This window comes from Aethalodelphis obliquidens, unplaced genomic scaffold (assembly GCF_003676395.1).
Source record: "Aethalodelphis obliquidens isolate GAN/ISIS:26980383/991018 unplaced genomic scaffold, ASM367639v1 scaffold28, whole genome shotgun sequence".
NCBI lineage: Eukaryota > Metazoa > Chordata > Mammalia > Artiodactyla > Delphinidae > Aethalodelphis > Aethalodelphis obliquidens.
The window spans coordinates 15,181,944-15,195,478 of NW_020837972.1; the positions used below are offsets into that span (position 1 = coordinate 15,181,944).

General features: G+C 51.9%; 1 protein-coding gene across 1 annotated transcript in view; it reads right to left on the reverse strand.

The window, feature by feature from the left end:
* CUX2 (cut like homeobox 2) overlaps positions 1 to 13,535 on the reverse strand; it is a 200,025-nt gene that overhangs the window by 30,560 nt on the left and 155,930 nt on the right. The window contains exons 5-9 of the mRNA XM_027124772.1: positions 9,226 to 9,360; positions 6,019 to 6,142; positions 3,676 to 3,755; positions 2,712 to 2,778; positions 740 to 788 (exon numbers count right to left, since the gene is read on the reverse strand). Of these exons, the coding sequence (XP_026980573.1) occupies positions 740 to 788; positions 2,712 to 2,778; positions 3,676 to 3,755; positions 6,019 to 6,142; positions 9,226 to 9,360 (455 nt within the window). The remainder of the gene's footprint in view (positions 1 to 739; positions 789 to 2,711; positions 2,779 to 3,675; positions 3,756 to 6,018; positions 6,143 to 9,225; positions 9,361 to 13,535) is intronic.

Below are 13,535 nucleotides of genomic sequence, written 5' to 3' on the forward strand. Positions count from 1 at the left end.
TCTGAAGCCAGAGGAAGGCAGGACGCGGGAACCCCATTTATAAATGTGAAAACTGAGACTCGGAGAGGCTGAAGGACTTACAAGGACCTGGGCTGGGACCAGGATATGGGGCCCCCAGGGAAGGTTAGGGTCCACACAGTGCCTGCCTGGTGATCGAGTGAGGAGGTTGGTGGAGACCCCAGGTGGGGATGGAGGGAGAGAAGCAGCCCCGGACTTGTCCCTAGTCACCGCCCTCGGCTCTATGGAACATAGCTCCTCACTCAGTCTGGTTGAGAGAGACCCATGTCCCAGCTTAGCCTGGGGATGGGCCTGGGATCTCTGGTCACTGCTCTGCCTTCCTCCCACGGGGAAGGGCACTCGTCATGCTCTGCAGGCTGCTTCCTGGCCTTTACCAGGGCCGTCCCGTGCCTGGAATCCATCCCTCTACAGTCTCAAGTTAACTTGTCAGGTCTCAGCTCCACGACCCTTCCTGTGGGATGTCTTCCCTGACCCCTGAGTCTGGGTCTGGTGCCCCTTCCCCAACCCTTGCTGCCTGCATCACCCTATTTCTGAGTGTTCTGTCTGTACCCGACCCTCCTTCCTCTGGGAACTCAGGGGCTGGGTCCTAGACAGCTCCCAGCCCCAGCACTCAGCATGGCATGTAGTTCAATTAATACTGATTGAGCTCAGCTCCCTCCTCTCCGCCTGGCCCGAGACCCCCGCCCCGGGGAGAATGAGCCCCCAGCACACGTCTCCTCACCTGATTAGCTTTCTCCAGGTTGGTCATGATCAGGCCGACTTCATCTGCCCTGAGACAGAAAGACGAGGCCCTGAGGAAGGGATTCTGGCAGCCACCAGTGCCCCCGCCATTCCTGAAACCCCCAGCCCCTGCCAACCCAAGGGTGTTGCAATGGAGGCCTCGAGAAGGCTGCCTTCCATCCTTCCTACTGGAGAGAAACCAAGCTGGGGGGGGCGGGGAAAGAATCCAGGCTGGGGGGAAATGAAAATGGGGCCTTAGCACTGGACCCCTTCCAGGCAGCCTGGCCTCCCATCTCCCCCAGGGGTCCACTCTCTGAAGGTGCCACAGAGCTACACCTTCCAGCCTTTGCCTCTGCTATGCCTTCCACCTAGATGCCTTCCTCAAGAGAACAGGGCCTGAGCTTTAAACCCAGCTGCAGAGTGTTCTCCTAGGAGGCCTCCCTCAACTACCCTCATTTATTTTGCTGCCTCACCACCCCCTTAGGTTGACAGCACCTAAAGGATCGGGACAGGCCTCATCCACCTCGGCTGCCCCTTTGCCTAGCAAGGGGTGGGGCCACAAGGGGCCTGCAGGGAGCGTTTGGTGACTGAACGCCACACATGTGCTACACGCATGTTCCAGTTCAAGGCCTTCTTTGCATAAGCTGTTCCCACTGCCCAGAGCACCTTTCCAAGCATTCTTCATGTGGCCATCTCCTTCCCATCTTTGAGATCTCATTCTGAAGGTCATCTCCTCAGGGAAGTCCTCCCTGACTACCTGGATAATAGGACACACCCCTCCATGTTATTCTCTCTTGCTGCTCCTGTTTTTTCCCTTCATGGCATTTACCATGTGGCCACAACAGTGTCAGGCATACAGTAAGTGCTCAACAGTGTCTGTGAATGAAAGACTTTATTCCTGTACATCAGCTAGTGTCTGTCTCCTCTCCTTGACTGAGGACAGGCCCATGTTCTGGTGTTTCCTCCAGGGACCCAGCATAGCACTGGGTAAACGGTAGGTGCTAAATAAGTGTTTGTGGATTAAGTTATATCTTAAAGCCTGAAGAAATGTTGAGTCCAGAGTAATTTAAGTTAATGACACTTGGCCCTAAGGGTTGGACTGTGAAGCTGGGGAGTGGGGACAGCCCCTGGAGGCTGGGGCAAGGCAGAGGCCCATGACTAGCAGAGTCCGCTTAGCTGGAAACCCAGAATGTCCTTTATAGCTTGTGCTACATGGATGGCACCACAAATAAATGCTGAACAGCTGTGAGACTATGCGAGTGTGGAGCAGAGAGTACTTAATTAAATGGGTGTCTCAGGTAGAATCCGAGGGAGAATATCAGAAAGAGGAGGCATGTCTAGAGTGTGAGAGGCAGGAGGCGTATCTGGGAAGGTCAGAGGGAGGAGGCGTGTCTGGGAGGGTCACAGGGAGGAGGCGTGTCTCGGAAGGTCAGAGGCAGGAGGCGTGTCTGGGAGGGTCAGAGGGAGGAGGCGTGTCTCGGAGGGTCAGAGGCAGGAGGCGTGTCTGGGAAGGTCAGAGGTAGGAGGCCTGTCTGTGAAGGTCAGAGGGAGGAGGCGTGTCTGGGACGGTCAGAGGGAGGAGGCGTGTCTGGGAGTGTCAGAGGAAGGAGGCGTGTCTGGGAGGGTCAGAGGGAGGAGGCATGTCTGTGAAGGTCAGAGAGAGGAGGCGTGTCTGGGAAGGTCAGAGGGAGGCAGCATGTCTGTGAGGGTCAGAGGGAGGAGGCGTGTCTGTGAAGGTCAGAGGGAGGCGGTGTGTCTGTGAAGGTCAGAGGGAGGAGGCATGTCTGGGAGGGTCACAGGGAGGAGGCGTGTCTGGGAGGGTCAGAGGCAGGAGGCATGTCTGGGAGGGTAAGAGGGAGGAGGCGTGTCTGTGAAGGTCAGAGGGAGGAGGCATGTCTGGGAGGGTCAGAGGGAGGAGGCGTGTCTGGGAGGGTCAGAGGCAGGAGGCACACCTCAGCATGGCATTCACTTACTTGGATGCCGCCTCCTCATCGTATTTCCGCCGCAGCTCCAGCAGCTCTGTCTGCGTGGCCTTCAACGCTGGGAAAAATTAAAGTGCCGGAGTAAGGCCCTCCACCCCCAGGGAAGTGGAACCTGCTCCTCTTCTCTGGGGCCCGGAAGGCAGAATGAAGCTTGGAGTAGCGAGGAAAGATTTTTCTCTCAGAACTGGTGACAAGCAGCGAGTTTCCTGCCCCTAGAAGGGCTTCTATCTGGAGGGAGGGCTGTGGCATAGCCAGGGTGGGGAGGGCAGATGACATGATTCTCTATGAGTCTATGAAGCTCAGGGGACCCAGGTAAGTGGAGGGGGCAGTCTGTCCTGGGACCTGGCGTATGAGCCCCCTAACACCTTTAAGGTCACTCCAGGACCTGGGTGGGGTCGTCCGTGCATGAGCTCACCTACCCTGAGGCCCAGCCCTGGAAGTGAGGGGACGGGAGGGGCAACCAAGTCAACAGATACATGTATATTACAACAAATGAGGGATTTCTCATAAAGTTCCAGATTTCTGATTTCTCTAGCAAAATGGAAGGGACTGGCTATACTGGGCAGTGCCTGGCTGGGGCTCAGCAGTGGCCACCTCTTTAGATCAGCCTGGGTTCTCCAGTTTGACCCACACCTCACCCTTCCCTATTGCATATCCTAATCCAGCCAGCTTGGCTGCATGCCCGGCCCCTGTAGGCACTGCATTTGCCACCCCGGATTGAATTCTATCTCAAACCCTCTCTCCACAGTAGTACAACCCCCAGGACTGGGGCTCTGATCCCTGCTGGGTAATGTAGGTCTTTCCTCTCCCTTCCCAAACTCCTTTCTTGCCGTCCTGATTCTAGAACCCCTGACCCTGTGTTCAGTGTCGCTGCCCCCTCCCACTCCCCCTGGGCCTCCTGGTCTGACTGGCTGGGGCGCTGCACGAGGGCAGGGGACATGTGCCAGATACACACCTGAATGTAGGACCTTGATCTTCTCCTCGGCTTCCCCCAGTCTGGCTGCCAAAGTGAAGGCCTGTACTTCCTGAAGGCCCCTGTGAAAAGACCTGGTGTGTGGACCGGCCCATCCTGGCTTCCTGTCCCCACTCCCACTCCCTGTACAATCTGCACCTCCGTCTTTTTAATGAGTCCTTAAACATGACAGTCAGGCACTTGGCTGCCCTGCGGTTTTGCTGACTGTGTGGCCTCCATTAGAGCTGGTGCCCAGTTAAGGTTCTGTAGCAGCCAGTGACCTTGCCTCTCTGGGCCTCAATTTCCTCATGTATAAAATGGGTTTCTGATGGAGTCTGCCTCAGAGAGTGTTGTGAAGCACGTTCAACGTGGTGCCCAGCACCCAGAGTTCCCTCAGTATCACTGGTAACTATTATTGTCCCCTTGAGAGGCACTTTTTTTCCCTTTTCTGTGGCAGGAGTTTGGGAAGCCCCCCCAGCCCACTGTGGTCTAACTTGGGTGTGATGCAAGCATCCCAGCGGAGAAGGAGGACCCCTAGCTATGCTGGGGGAGGGTTTATGCAAAGCCTGAGCCTTACCTTGGCTGGCTCAGTGACTCTAGGGAAGGAGCCCTGTTTACCTTGATCTTATCCTGCCCCCTCCCCCTCGCTCACTCCATTCCAGCCACACTCCCCTCACACATCAGGCACGTTCCTACCTCAGGGCCTTTGCACTGATTGTTCCCTCTGTCCCTATATACCTGCAAGGCTCCCTCACCTCCTTACGGCTTTGCTCACCTTCTCAGTGAGGCCTCCTCCAACACTCTATTTAAAACTTCAGCCCCCGGGGACTTCCCTGGTGGCGCAGTGGTTAAGAATCCTCCTGCCAATGCAGGGTACATGGGTTCGAGCCCTGGTCCGGGAAGATCCCACATGCTGCGGAGCAACTAAGCCTGTGCGCCACAACTGCTGAGGCTGTGTGCCACAACTACTGAAGCCTGCACGCCTAGAGCCCGTGTTCCGCAACAAGAGAAGCCCCCGCACCGCAACAAAGAGTAGCCCCCACTCTCCGCAACTAGAGAAAGCCTGCGCGCAGCAACAAAGACCCAACGCAGCCAAAAATAAATAAAATAAATAAATTAAAAAACCAAAAAACTTCAGCCCCCATCTTATCCTCTTCCTCTTCTGCTTTATCTGTCGTCACAATGCATATCATGTAGCACACCACTTATTTATCGTTTTTGTTTGTGTTTTCCTCACTAGAAAGTAAACTCCAGGAGGGCAGAGAGTTTTGTCCATTTTGTTCACCGCTGTTGCCTAGAACAGTGGCTGGCACACAGTAGGTGGCTGCATAAATATGTGGAATGAAAAAATAAGTGAATGACAGAAAGGATAAATGTAACAATCATCATAAAATTGTCCTAGAAAGGCCCTAAGAATGCATATTTTATCACCACTGCACCAATCGTAAAGGCAAACATTTACTGACATGTGCTTCTCCCTGTGAGCACTGAGCTAAGCATGTACAGGTGTCATTTCATTTCATTCTTATGGCAGACTAGGAGTTGACACTGCCTGTGACAGTCGGTGTTAATACGTCCATTTGGCTGGGCCATAGTACCCAGTTATTCAGTCATACACGAATACATGTACGGCTGTGAAGGCATTCTGTAGATGGGGTTAACATCTACAATCAGTTGATGTTAACTAAAGGAAAATATTCGCAATAACACAGGTGGGCTTCATTCAGTCAGTTGAAGGTCTTAAGAACAAAACTGAGGAAGAAGAAATTCTGCCTCAAGATGGCAGCACTTAGGCCCACCTGACAGTTTCCAGCCTGCTGGCCGGCTCGACCAATTCAGACTGGCCAGCCTCAATCGTGTGAGTTAAGTTTTTGAAATACAACTCTTTTTTTTTTTTTTTAATATTTATTTATTTGGCTATGTTGGGTCTTTGCTGCGGCACGTGGGCTCTTAGTTGCGGCATGTGGGATCTAGTTTCCTGACCAGAGATTGAACCCAGGTTTCCTGCATTGGGAACGTGGAATCTTAACCACTGGACCACCAGGGAAGTCCCAAAATACAACTCTTAATTAAAAAAAAAATTCTACTGGTTGTTCCTCTGGGGGACCCTGGCTAATATACCACCATTAGCCCCATTTTCTAGATGGGGAAACAGGCTCAGTGAGGTGATGTGACCTGCCCAGGGCTGGCCACTGAGCTGCTGACGTGTGGCTTGAACCCAGACCTGCATCCCCATCTCCAACCTGCATCTGGATTCCCAAAGGGTCCTGGGCAGGGGTGACTTTCCAGGTCCCCCCTCCCAGACAGGTGGAGCAGCGGGAGCCTGCCTGTCCTTCCCCCACTCACTTTTGTTTCTCTGCCTCATTTCTCTGCAGCAAAGTTTCTGTCAGGAGGGCTTTGCTGGGAATGCCTGGGAGGCGGCTCCCCTCAGTCAGCGTGGGCGCAGCTGGCGACGTCCCCTCTCTCTGTTCTGGAGGGAGAAAAAGAGGGAAAACCGCCCATTGCTGAGAGTGGCGTGACAGCCAGAGCTGCTTTCTGCAAACCAGATCGATCAACAGTGCTGGGAGAAGAATCAATTTCCCAAACTCAGCGTTGGAGAGAGCGCAGCTGTCAGGACCTGTTGTCACTGCGATCAGCTGGGTTGAGCCTCGGAGAGTGCCTGCACAAGAAAGTCAAACTCCATCGTGCCGGCCTCAGACAGCACACCCAGAGGCTTCCTTTGCCCTCTCAGACCTGTTCCTGCCTCCTTGGCCTTCTGTATGATTAAGAAAAATCATGGTAAAATATACATAACATAAAATTCACCATTTTAACCATTTTAAGGTGCACAATTTAGTGATACGTAGTATAGTCAAAATACTGTGCAACCATTATCAGTAATTCCAGAACACTGGCATCACCCCAAAAGGAAACCTGTCCCCATTAAGCAGTCACTCCCCACTCCCTTCCCTAGCCCCCGGCAACCCCTGTTCTGCTTTCTGTTGCTACGGATTTGTGTATTTTGGATATCTCAGCACTGGAATCATAACACCTATCCTTTTGTGACTTGATTCTTTCACTTAGCATGTTTTTGAGGTTCATCAAGGTTGGACCATGTGTCAGTACTTCATTCTTTTTTATGGCCGAATAATATTCCATTTCATGGTTATGCCATATTTTGTTTTTTCCCTTTCATCCATTAATGGACATTTGGATTATTCCCACGATTTGGCTACTGTGAACAGTGCTGCTATAAACATTTGTGTACAAGTTTTGTTTGAGCACCTGTTTTCAATTCTTTAGGGTATGTCCCTAGGAATGGAATGGTTGGGTCACAGGGTAACTCCAGATTTAACTTACTGAGGAGCCACCACACTGTTTTCCCTTCCCCAAAATTGATGGCACACGTTCAGATGCTCAGTCATCGCCCCTTACCTGCAGATGCCCTGGGGCAGGGCCCACATCAGATCCATCTTTACAGGCCCTGTGGCAGTTCATTTGGGGATCAGTGTGTGCCTTTGGCACTGAACTTATGGAGAGAGAGTTGCTCGGGGGCCAGCCATTGAGGGTGAGTGGCTCAAGAGTTCCAAAATTTGTTCTCCCAACCTTGGGTCCAAGTGACTCAGTTAAATCCTGTCCTAGTTTTTAAGTTTCTACTGTGATCCTGGCACAGGAGGGTGAGTGTAGAGGTGGGCGGTTTGTAGAGTGAGCCCCTCTACTCTAGAGGCTAGTACAGCAGTCAGCTTATAATACACACATGCACGCACACACACACGTGCACACACGTACTGGGTACGTTCCAGGTGCCTAGGCCACAACAGTGAACAAAAAGGCAAGTTTTGACCATCATGATGCAGAATAACAAGTGTCCTCAAGGAGAAACACAGCCCAGGACCAAGGTCAAAAACTTCTGTTCTGATTCCCCACTTGGCCACCTGCGGCTTCTGTGACTCAGTTTCCTCATCTGTAAAATGAGGCCAATGACACTTCAGAAGATTGATGCCAGGAGACAGTGAGATGCTGTGTGAAAGGCACACTGCACAGAGCAAATGCTCTCAAGAGGCAATTTCCACAACTACTATTATTCTTACAGAAGGAAGTTTGAACCTCAGAGGGACCTCAGAGGAAGGAGTGACAATTTTGCTGGGGAACCTCAGAGGCTTCACAGAGGTGTGTACATATGAGCAGGGGCTGAAGAACTGCCAAGTCCTGGCTTGGCGGTGTGGTTGGAATCGTATTCCAGGTGCAGGACCAGAGTTGGCAAAGTGCTGTTATTTTAGTCACTGTAAATCTTCCCCAGAAGACCCTGCCTAGGGCCAGGCTTACATCAGGTGCTCTCTATGTAATGTGGGGAGGGGGAAGGGAGGAGGTTGTGAAATGGGGGACTGTGAGAGAGTGGTTGTTTCCTGAGAAGAGACTTTGTGTCATGCTTTCATTTGACAGGCCTCAGCCCATTTTATCTTCACTACGTGCCAAATCTGGCCCACTACCTGTTTTGTCAATAAAGTATTATTGAAACAAAGCCATGCCTACTCATTTACATACTATCTATGGCTGCTTTCACCCAGAGTTAAGTAGTTGTGACAGAAACTACATGACCTGCAATACCTGCGATAATTGCTTTCTGGCCCTTTTCAGAAAAAGCTTGCTGACCTCTGAGGTAAATCCTACTCATTCGTTCATTAAACAAGAATCCCTTCACCTGACTCCCCCAATTCTCTACTCAATTTTTTCCCCAAAGTCTTTCTCACCAACTGACATACTATATATTTTACTAACATTTATTGACACTCAGTCCCTCCCTCTAGAAGGTCAGCATGATGAGAGCAGAGATTTTTGTCTGTTTTGTTCCTGGCTGTGTCCCCAGTGCCTACGACAGTGCCTGCAGGTCAATGAACATCCAAAACTTGGACGGTTACCAATGGCTTTCACCTGCTATTTGCTCCTCCCTATGGTAACCTCCTACCTCACCTTCCAAAGGTAACCACCATGCTGAATTTTGTTCACCATTCTCTTGCTTTCAAACATTTTTATCACAACATATGTACACCCAAACACTATTATTTTTAGCTTTGCTAGTTTCTTAACTTGTCTCGTTTGGGGCTGAGACAGTGCTGTGTTCACTACATCCTATTTCCCTCTCCTCCTGGGCACACAGCCAGACTACATTTTCCAGCCTCCTTTGCAGCAGGGATGTGGCCAAAGTGATGTGCGCCACTCCCACAACCTCAGTGTGATCCTCCACATTCTTTCTCTGCCTGTTGGCTGGGTGTCAACATTCACTGTGACTCTGGATGTCGAGAATTGACGATGACAGGACTACCACAGCCTGGGTCCCTGAATGACTGCATGGAGTGTCCCCTGCAACTTCCCCTCCCTTCAAATATATTAAGCCTCTGAGATTTGGGGTTGGTCTGTCTCAGCAGAAGTGCACCTTAACCCATCCCACATCTAAAATTATGATAGAGTTGAGTTCCCTGCCCTCCTTCCCCCACAAGGGTGGCCGAGTTTGGCTGCCAAAGATCCACAGCCCACTTGTTTATTATGGACATCCTGTGAAAACCTTATCAGTACCTTTGGGGCCGAGGAGCTCAGGGTGTCTCTTCCACGAACTGTGGAGCTCTCGCCGCGGCTGCCCGCTGGGGTCGAAGCTGGGGGACTGCAGTCTGTCGTCTGGGCTGCGTGAAGCCTCAAACACAGGCACGGGGTCTGCACAGAGAGAGGAGGACAGGGGTGGTGGGAGCCCTGGGGGCCAGGGGGTGCCCCGGCTGAGGCCACAGGGCCAGGGAGCTTGGGTGGGAAGAACCATCCATAGGAGCCATCTGGAATCGCTCTGGTGGCTTAGGGGAGCAACGTGGACTTTCTCTGGAGAGCAGGTGCCATCCCCATGGGTGTGGCTGTCCTGCCCAGCTGGGAATAATAATTATCATAATAACTTCATTTTCCTGATTCTATATGCCATCTGTGGTGGCCATGAGATTGTGTCCTGCACACCAACGACCACAGGGAACATCACTTAGCAAGGACCCTAGCAGGCACACTCTGAAATCCATCAGTTCAAACCTAGCCTTCTCATGGGACTTCCCAGACAAGGCCTGCAGGCACCAAGGATAGAGGTAGACCTGCTTCTGGGGGACACAAAACTGCTCTGAGGGCTGAGGACCGGCCCGTGGCCTTCCCCAGTGCGTCCTTCCTTAGGCTATAATGTGGTCTGGATGCTTTCACCCAGTTCCCCACCTCTCCTAGCTCCCTCCCTATTTTCCTTCACCCGAGGTTCCGTAATAGCATCTTTGCACATATAACCCTTGGGGTGCTTTTCAATGGATCTGGGCCAACACACCACCATTTGTGACACTTGTGGCCGATTAAATAGTAGTTTTTCTGGGGGCGAGATATACACCTGGATATAAGATGTCTCCGTATTTCCCAATAGCTAAATTGAGGACTCCAGGTCCTTCCACCTGCAATTCTGTCCCCCCTCCCACCCCGTCACCTAGCAAGCACTTCCTCTTCCTTCAGATCTAGAATCCAACACCTCTTCTTCCAGCAACTACCCACCTGGGGCAGGAGGTTTGGTGTAGCATCTTCCATGTTACAAAGCCAGTCCCTGGGAATAGGTTCCCACGATGCACCCAGCATCCCCTGGAGGCTGGCCTGGATCTAACTTGTTTTCACATATGAGGAAACTGCTCAGAGAAGCCAGGTGACTTGCTGAAGAGCAGAGGAGAGACTCAAGTCTGGGTCTCTTTCTCTGATGCCACAAAGACTTCCTGTCTCAGTGGTGTGGATATTTCGACCCCAGTAGCTGCAGGTAGGTAGGTGTTCGTGGGGTCCCAAGAAAGCCAGGGCCTCCTCGCTTCAGACCAAGGGGGCTGGTCTGGTCCACATTTTTTCTAATGCCCCAGAGCCCTCTCTCTTCCTGGTCCCTCCTTTGGGATCTCCCACCAGCATCTGCTTGGCCATTGCTCTCTGCTGGTGTGGACCCTGGAGTCAGATGTCCCTGGTCCTGGTCTAATCTATACTTGCTTCTTAGGATTGCTGTGTGACCTTGGTAAATGGCACTACCTCTCTGTGCCTCACAATAAAAGTACCGACCTCGTGAGCCTGTGATGAAGATTCATGTAAAGTGCTCAACACGGTGCCTGGCACTTGGTCAGCTCAGGACAAATGGAAGCCCTCACTATTATTCCTGCCCTTCTGAGTGCAAGCCACACTGACCTTCTTCTCTCAGTCCCTCAAACGCACCCCAGAGACGTTGTACGGGAGGGAGCCTCTGCCAGGAACACCCTGCCCTCCCCTATCCCTTTCAGCTAGTTAATGCTTATTCATCTTAGCAACTCAAATGCCAATTCTTCCAGGAAGCCTTCCTTGACCAGTCGGTCTTCTAGTATGAGCTCTCCCAGCTGCCTGCACCTTTCCTTCACAGCACTCACTGTACTTCCAATTTTCATTGATTTGCAAGTGCACCTAATTAATACCCGCTGGACTGCAAACTCCACAACAAGGCAGGGCTGGGACTGCATCTGTTCTTGCTCCTCCACTGGACCCCTTGTGGGGTGAATGAAGCCTGACCCACAGTCCAACCCAATAAATATCTTCTGGTGGAAGAAACGGGGCAGAGCCTATACTTGGGGACCTTCAGGTCCGGCTGGAACAAGGCCACCTCTGCATTTTATCCCTCTTCTCCCGCCTGTTTGTTTAGGTGGTGGGAGGCTCAGACAATGGGTGTTTGTGTCGAGGTAAGCAGGTGCACAGGAACGCTGCTGCTGGCTTTCCTCTGTCAGCACTCCCCCATGCCCCGTCATTAGGCAGGGGCTGCTCAGCAGGGTATGCCATTATGTCTCCCCGGGCTGATGTAATTATACATTGACATAATTAACCCAGCAAGCGCATTAGGCAGGCCAGCTAAAAATTCATCTATAATTATTTGTTGTGTGCATGCTAATGAGTCCATCTGCACTGCCTTTGTACAACACGGACAAATTAATTTACAAGTCTGGATTTTTTAATAAGTTAAGGGAAACGCTTCCTATTGTGTCCTGGTTTTTGAGAAAGGAAGAAAAAGGCGACAAGCGCTTGCCGGGGTCAGGGAGGTTAGATAAACACGGGAGGCTGCAGCTGAGGGCTGCAGAGGGCTCAGCTCTGGTTCCAGGGAGGAGGGAAAGATCCAGCTCATGGCTCAGGGGCCGGCTGGCTAGGAGCCTGTCCAAGCCAAAAGATGACGCTCGGGTGAAAAAGGAAGTCATTCACCCCATTCCCAGGGATCAGAAATTGTCATTCGTTGTGCATGGAGGCACTGCGGTCCCCTTGCTGCCTCGGCCTCTTTGTCCAGGGGAAGCTGACCGCAGGTGGCCTCCTGGACAGACTGGAGGAGGTGGGTGGCGAGTGGACACTCAGTACGGGGTCAGCGGGTTCCAAGGCTCTCTTTGCCTTCATTTGCCAGTACAGGGTAGAACACAGTGGTTAAACTCTCAGAACATGAAGTCCAGCGCTGGTCTCAAGACTCAGTTTCCCCACTTAAAAAGTCAGAAAATATTACAGTTTCTACTTCTCAGAAGTTACTACTGGGAAGACTGAAAAAGATTACTGAGAGAGGCAGCATGATTTAAGGACTGCTGGTGTCAGCTCCAGCTCTAAACTGGCCATGTGACCTTTGGACAGTTAACCTCTCCAAGCCTCCATTTTCTTATCTGTAAAATGGGGCTGCAAGGACTGAATGAGAGAATGTGTATAGAGATTTGCACAGTGCTGGGTGCACAGTAGGGCTTGATAAGTGTTGGCTGCTGTTACCACCCTGAGAGGGGGCAGCACACCGTCCCGTGACGTTCTAGGAGCTGCGGTCTACATGGCAAAACTCCACGGAGACTCAGGACAGGGTAAGGCCTCATATACTCTCATCAGTGCCTGGGAGACTCAGAATCCAGTAATCCTGCGTTGAGCTCCACTCAGGGACTCAAAGGCTCCAGCTTAGAAAGTCACACTGAGGAGGGACAATTTGTCAAGTGTCCAACACCCCTACCCCAGTGCACAGTTGGGGAAAAATGGGGTCCCGTGACTTCCCTGAAGTCTGCCAGTGAGTTGGTGATAGGGCCAAGATGGGGCCTTGGGCCTCGGCCTCTTCTTCCCACACTGTGCTTCCTCCTCGATCCTCAATTTGAGACAGGAAGTCGGGGAAGGTTCAGATGACTCAGCCGACGTCAGGCTGTGGCCAAACCCTAACAGCCGGAGCACTTTAAATTGATTAGAATTCATACAGTCTTCACCACAACACTGTTAGTAGGGCTGTTGTGTTCCCATTCTATAGATGGGCAAACTGAGGCATGGGGGAGTGAAATCACTTCCCCAAGGTGAGGCCCAATAAGGTAGATGCTGCTATTTCCATTTTCCAGGCAAGGAAATGAAGGCCCAGAGAGGAGATTCCATGTGCCCAAGGTCGCCGAGCTCAGAAGTGGCAGGGGTGGGATTTGAACCCGGAGTGCCTGGTGACTCTTTGTAGTGGGCTAAGCTGCCTTGAGGCAGGGCATGGGGGATTACTAGGCCAGAAGCAAAGAGAATGAGGGCGCTGTTCTTGGCCTTGCCACAGGCTTGCTGTGTGACCTTGGACAAAGCATCAGACTTTTCTGGGCTCCAAATTTCTATCACAAGTATTCCTGAGGCACACACTCAATCAACATTGGTTATCACCAGATAGGGGTGTGGTCCTGCCAAAGTGAGTGCTTTTGGCCCTGGGCCTATTCCTTGGCGCCGGGATGCTCAGGGAGGGTGATTATTAAACGCCTTCATAGCTGAACTTGACACTTGAGGTTTGAACATTGTGAATCCTCCAAATTCCCAAAGCCACTCTCAGATAAAGGGGGAGAGGGACAGGTTGGGAGGCTGATGGT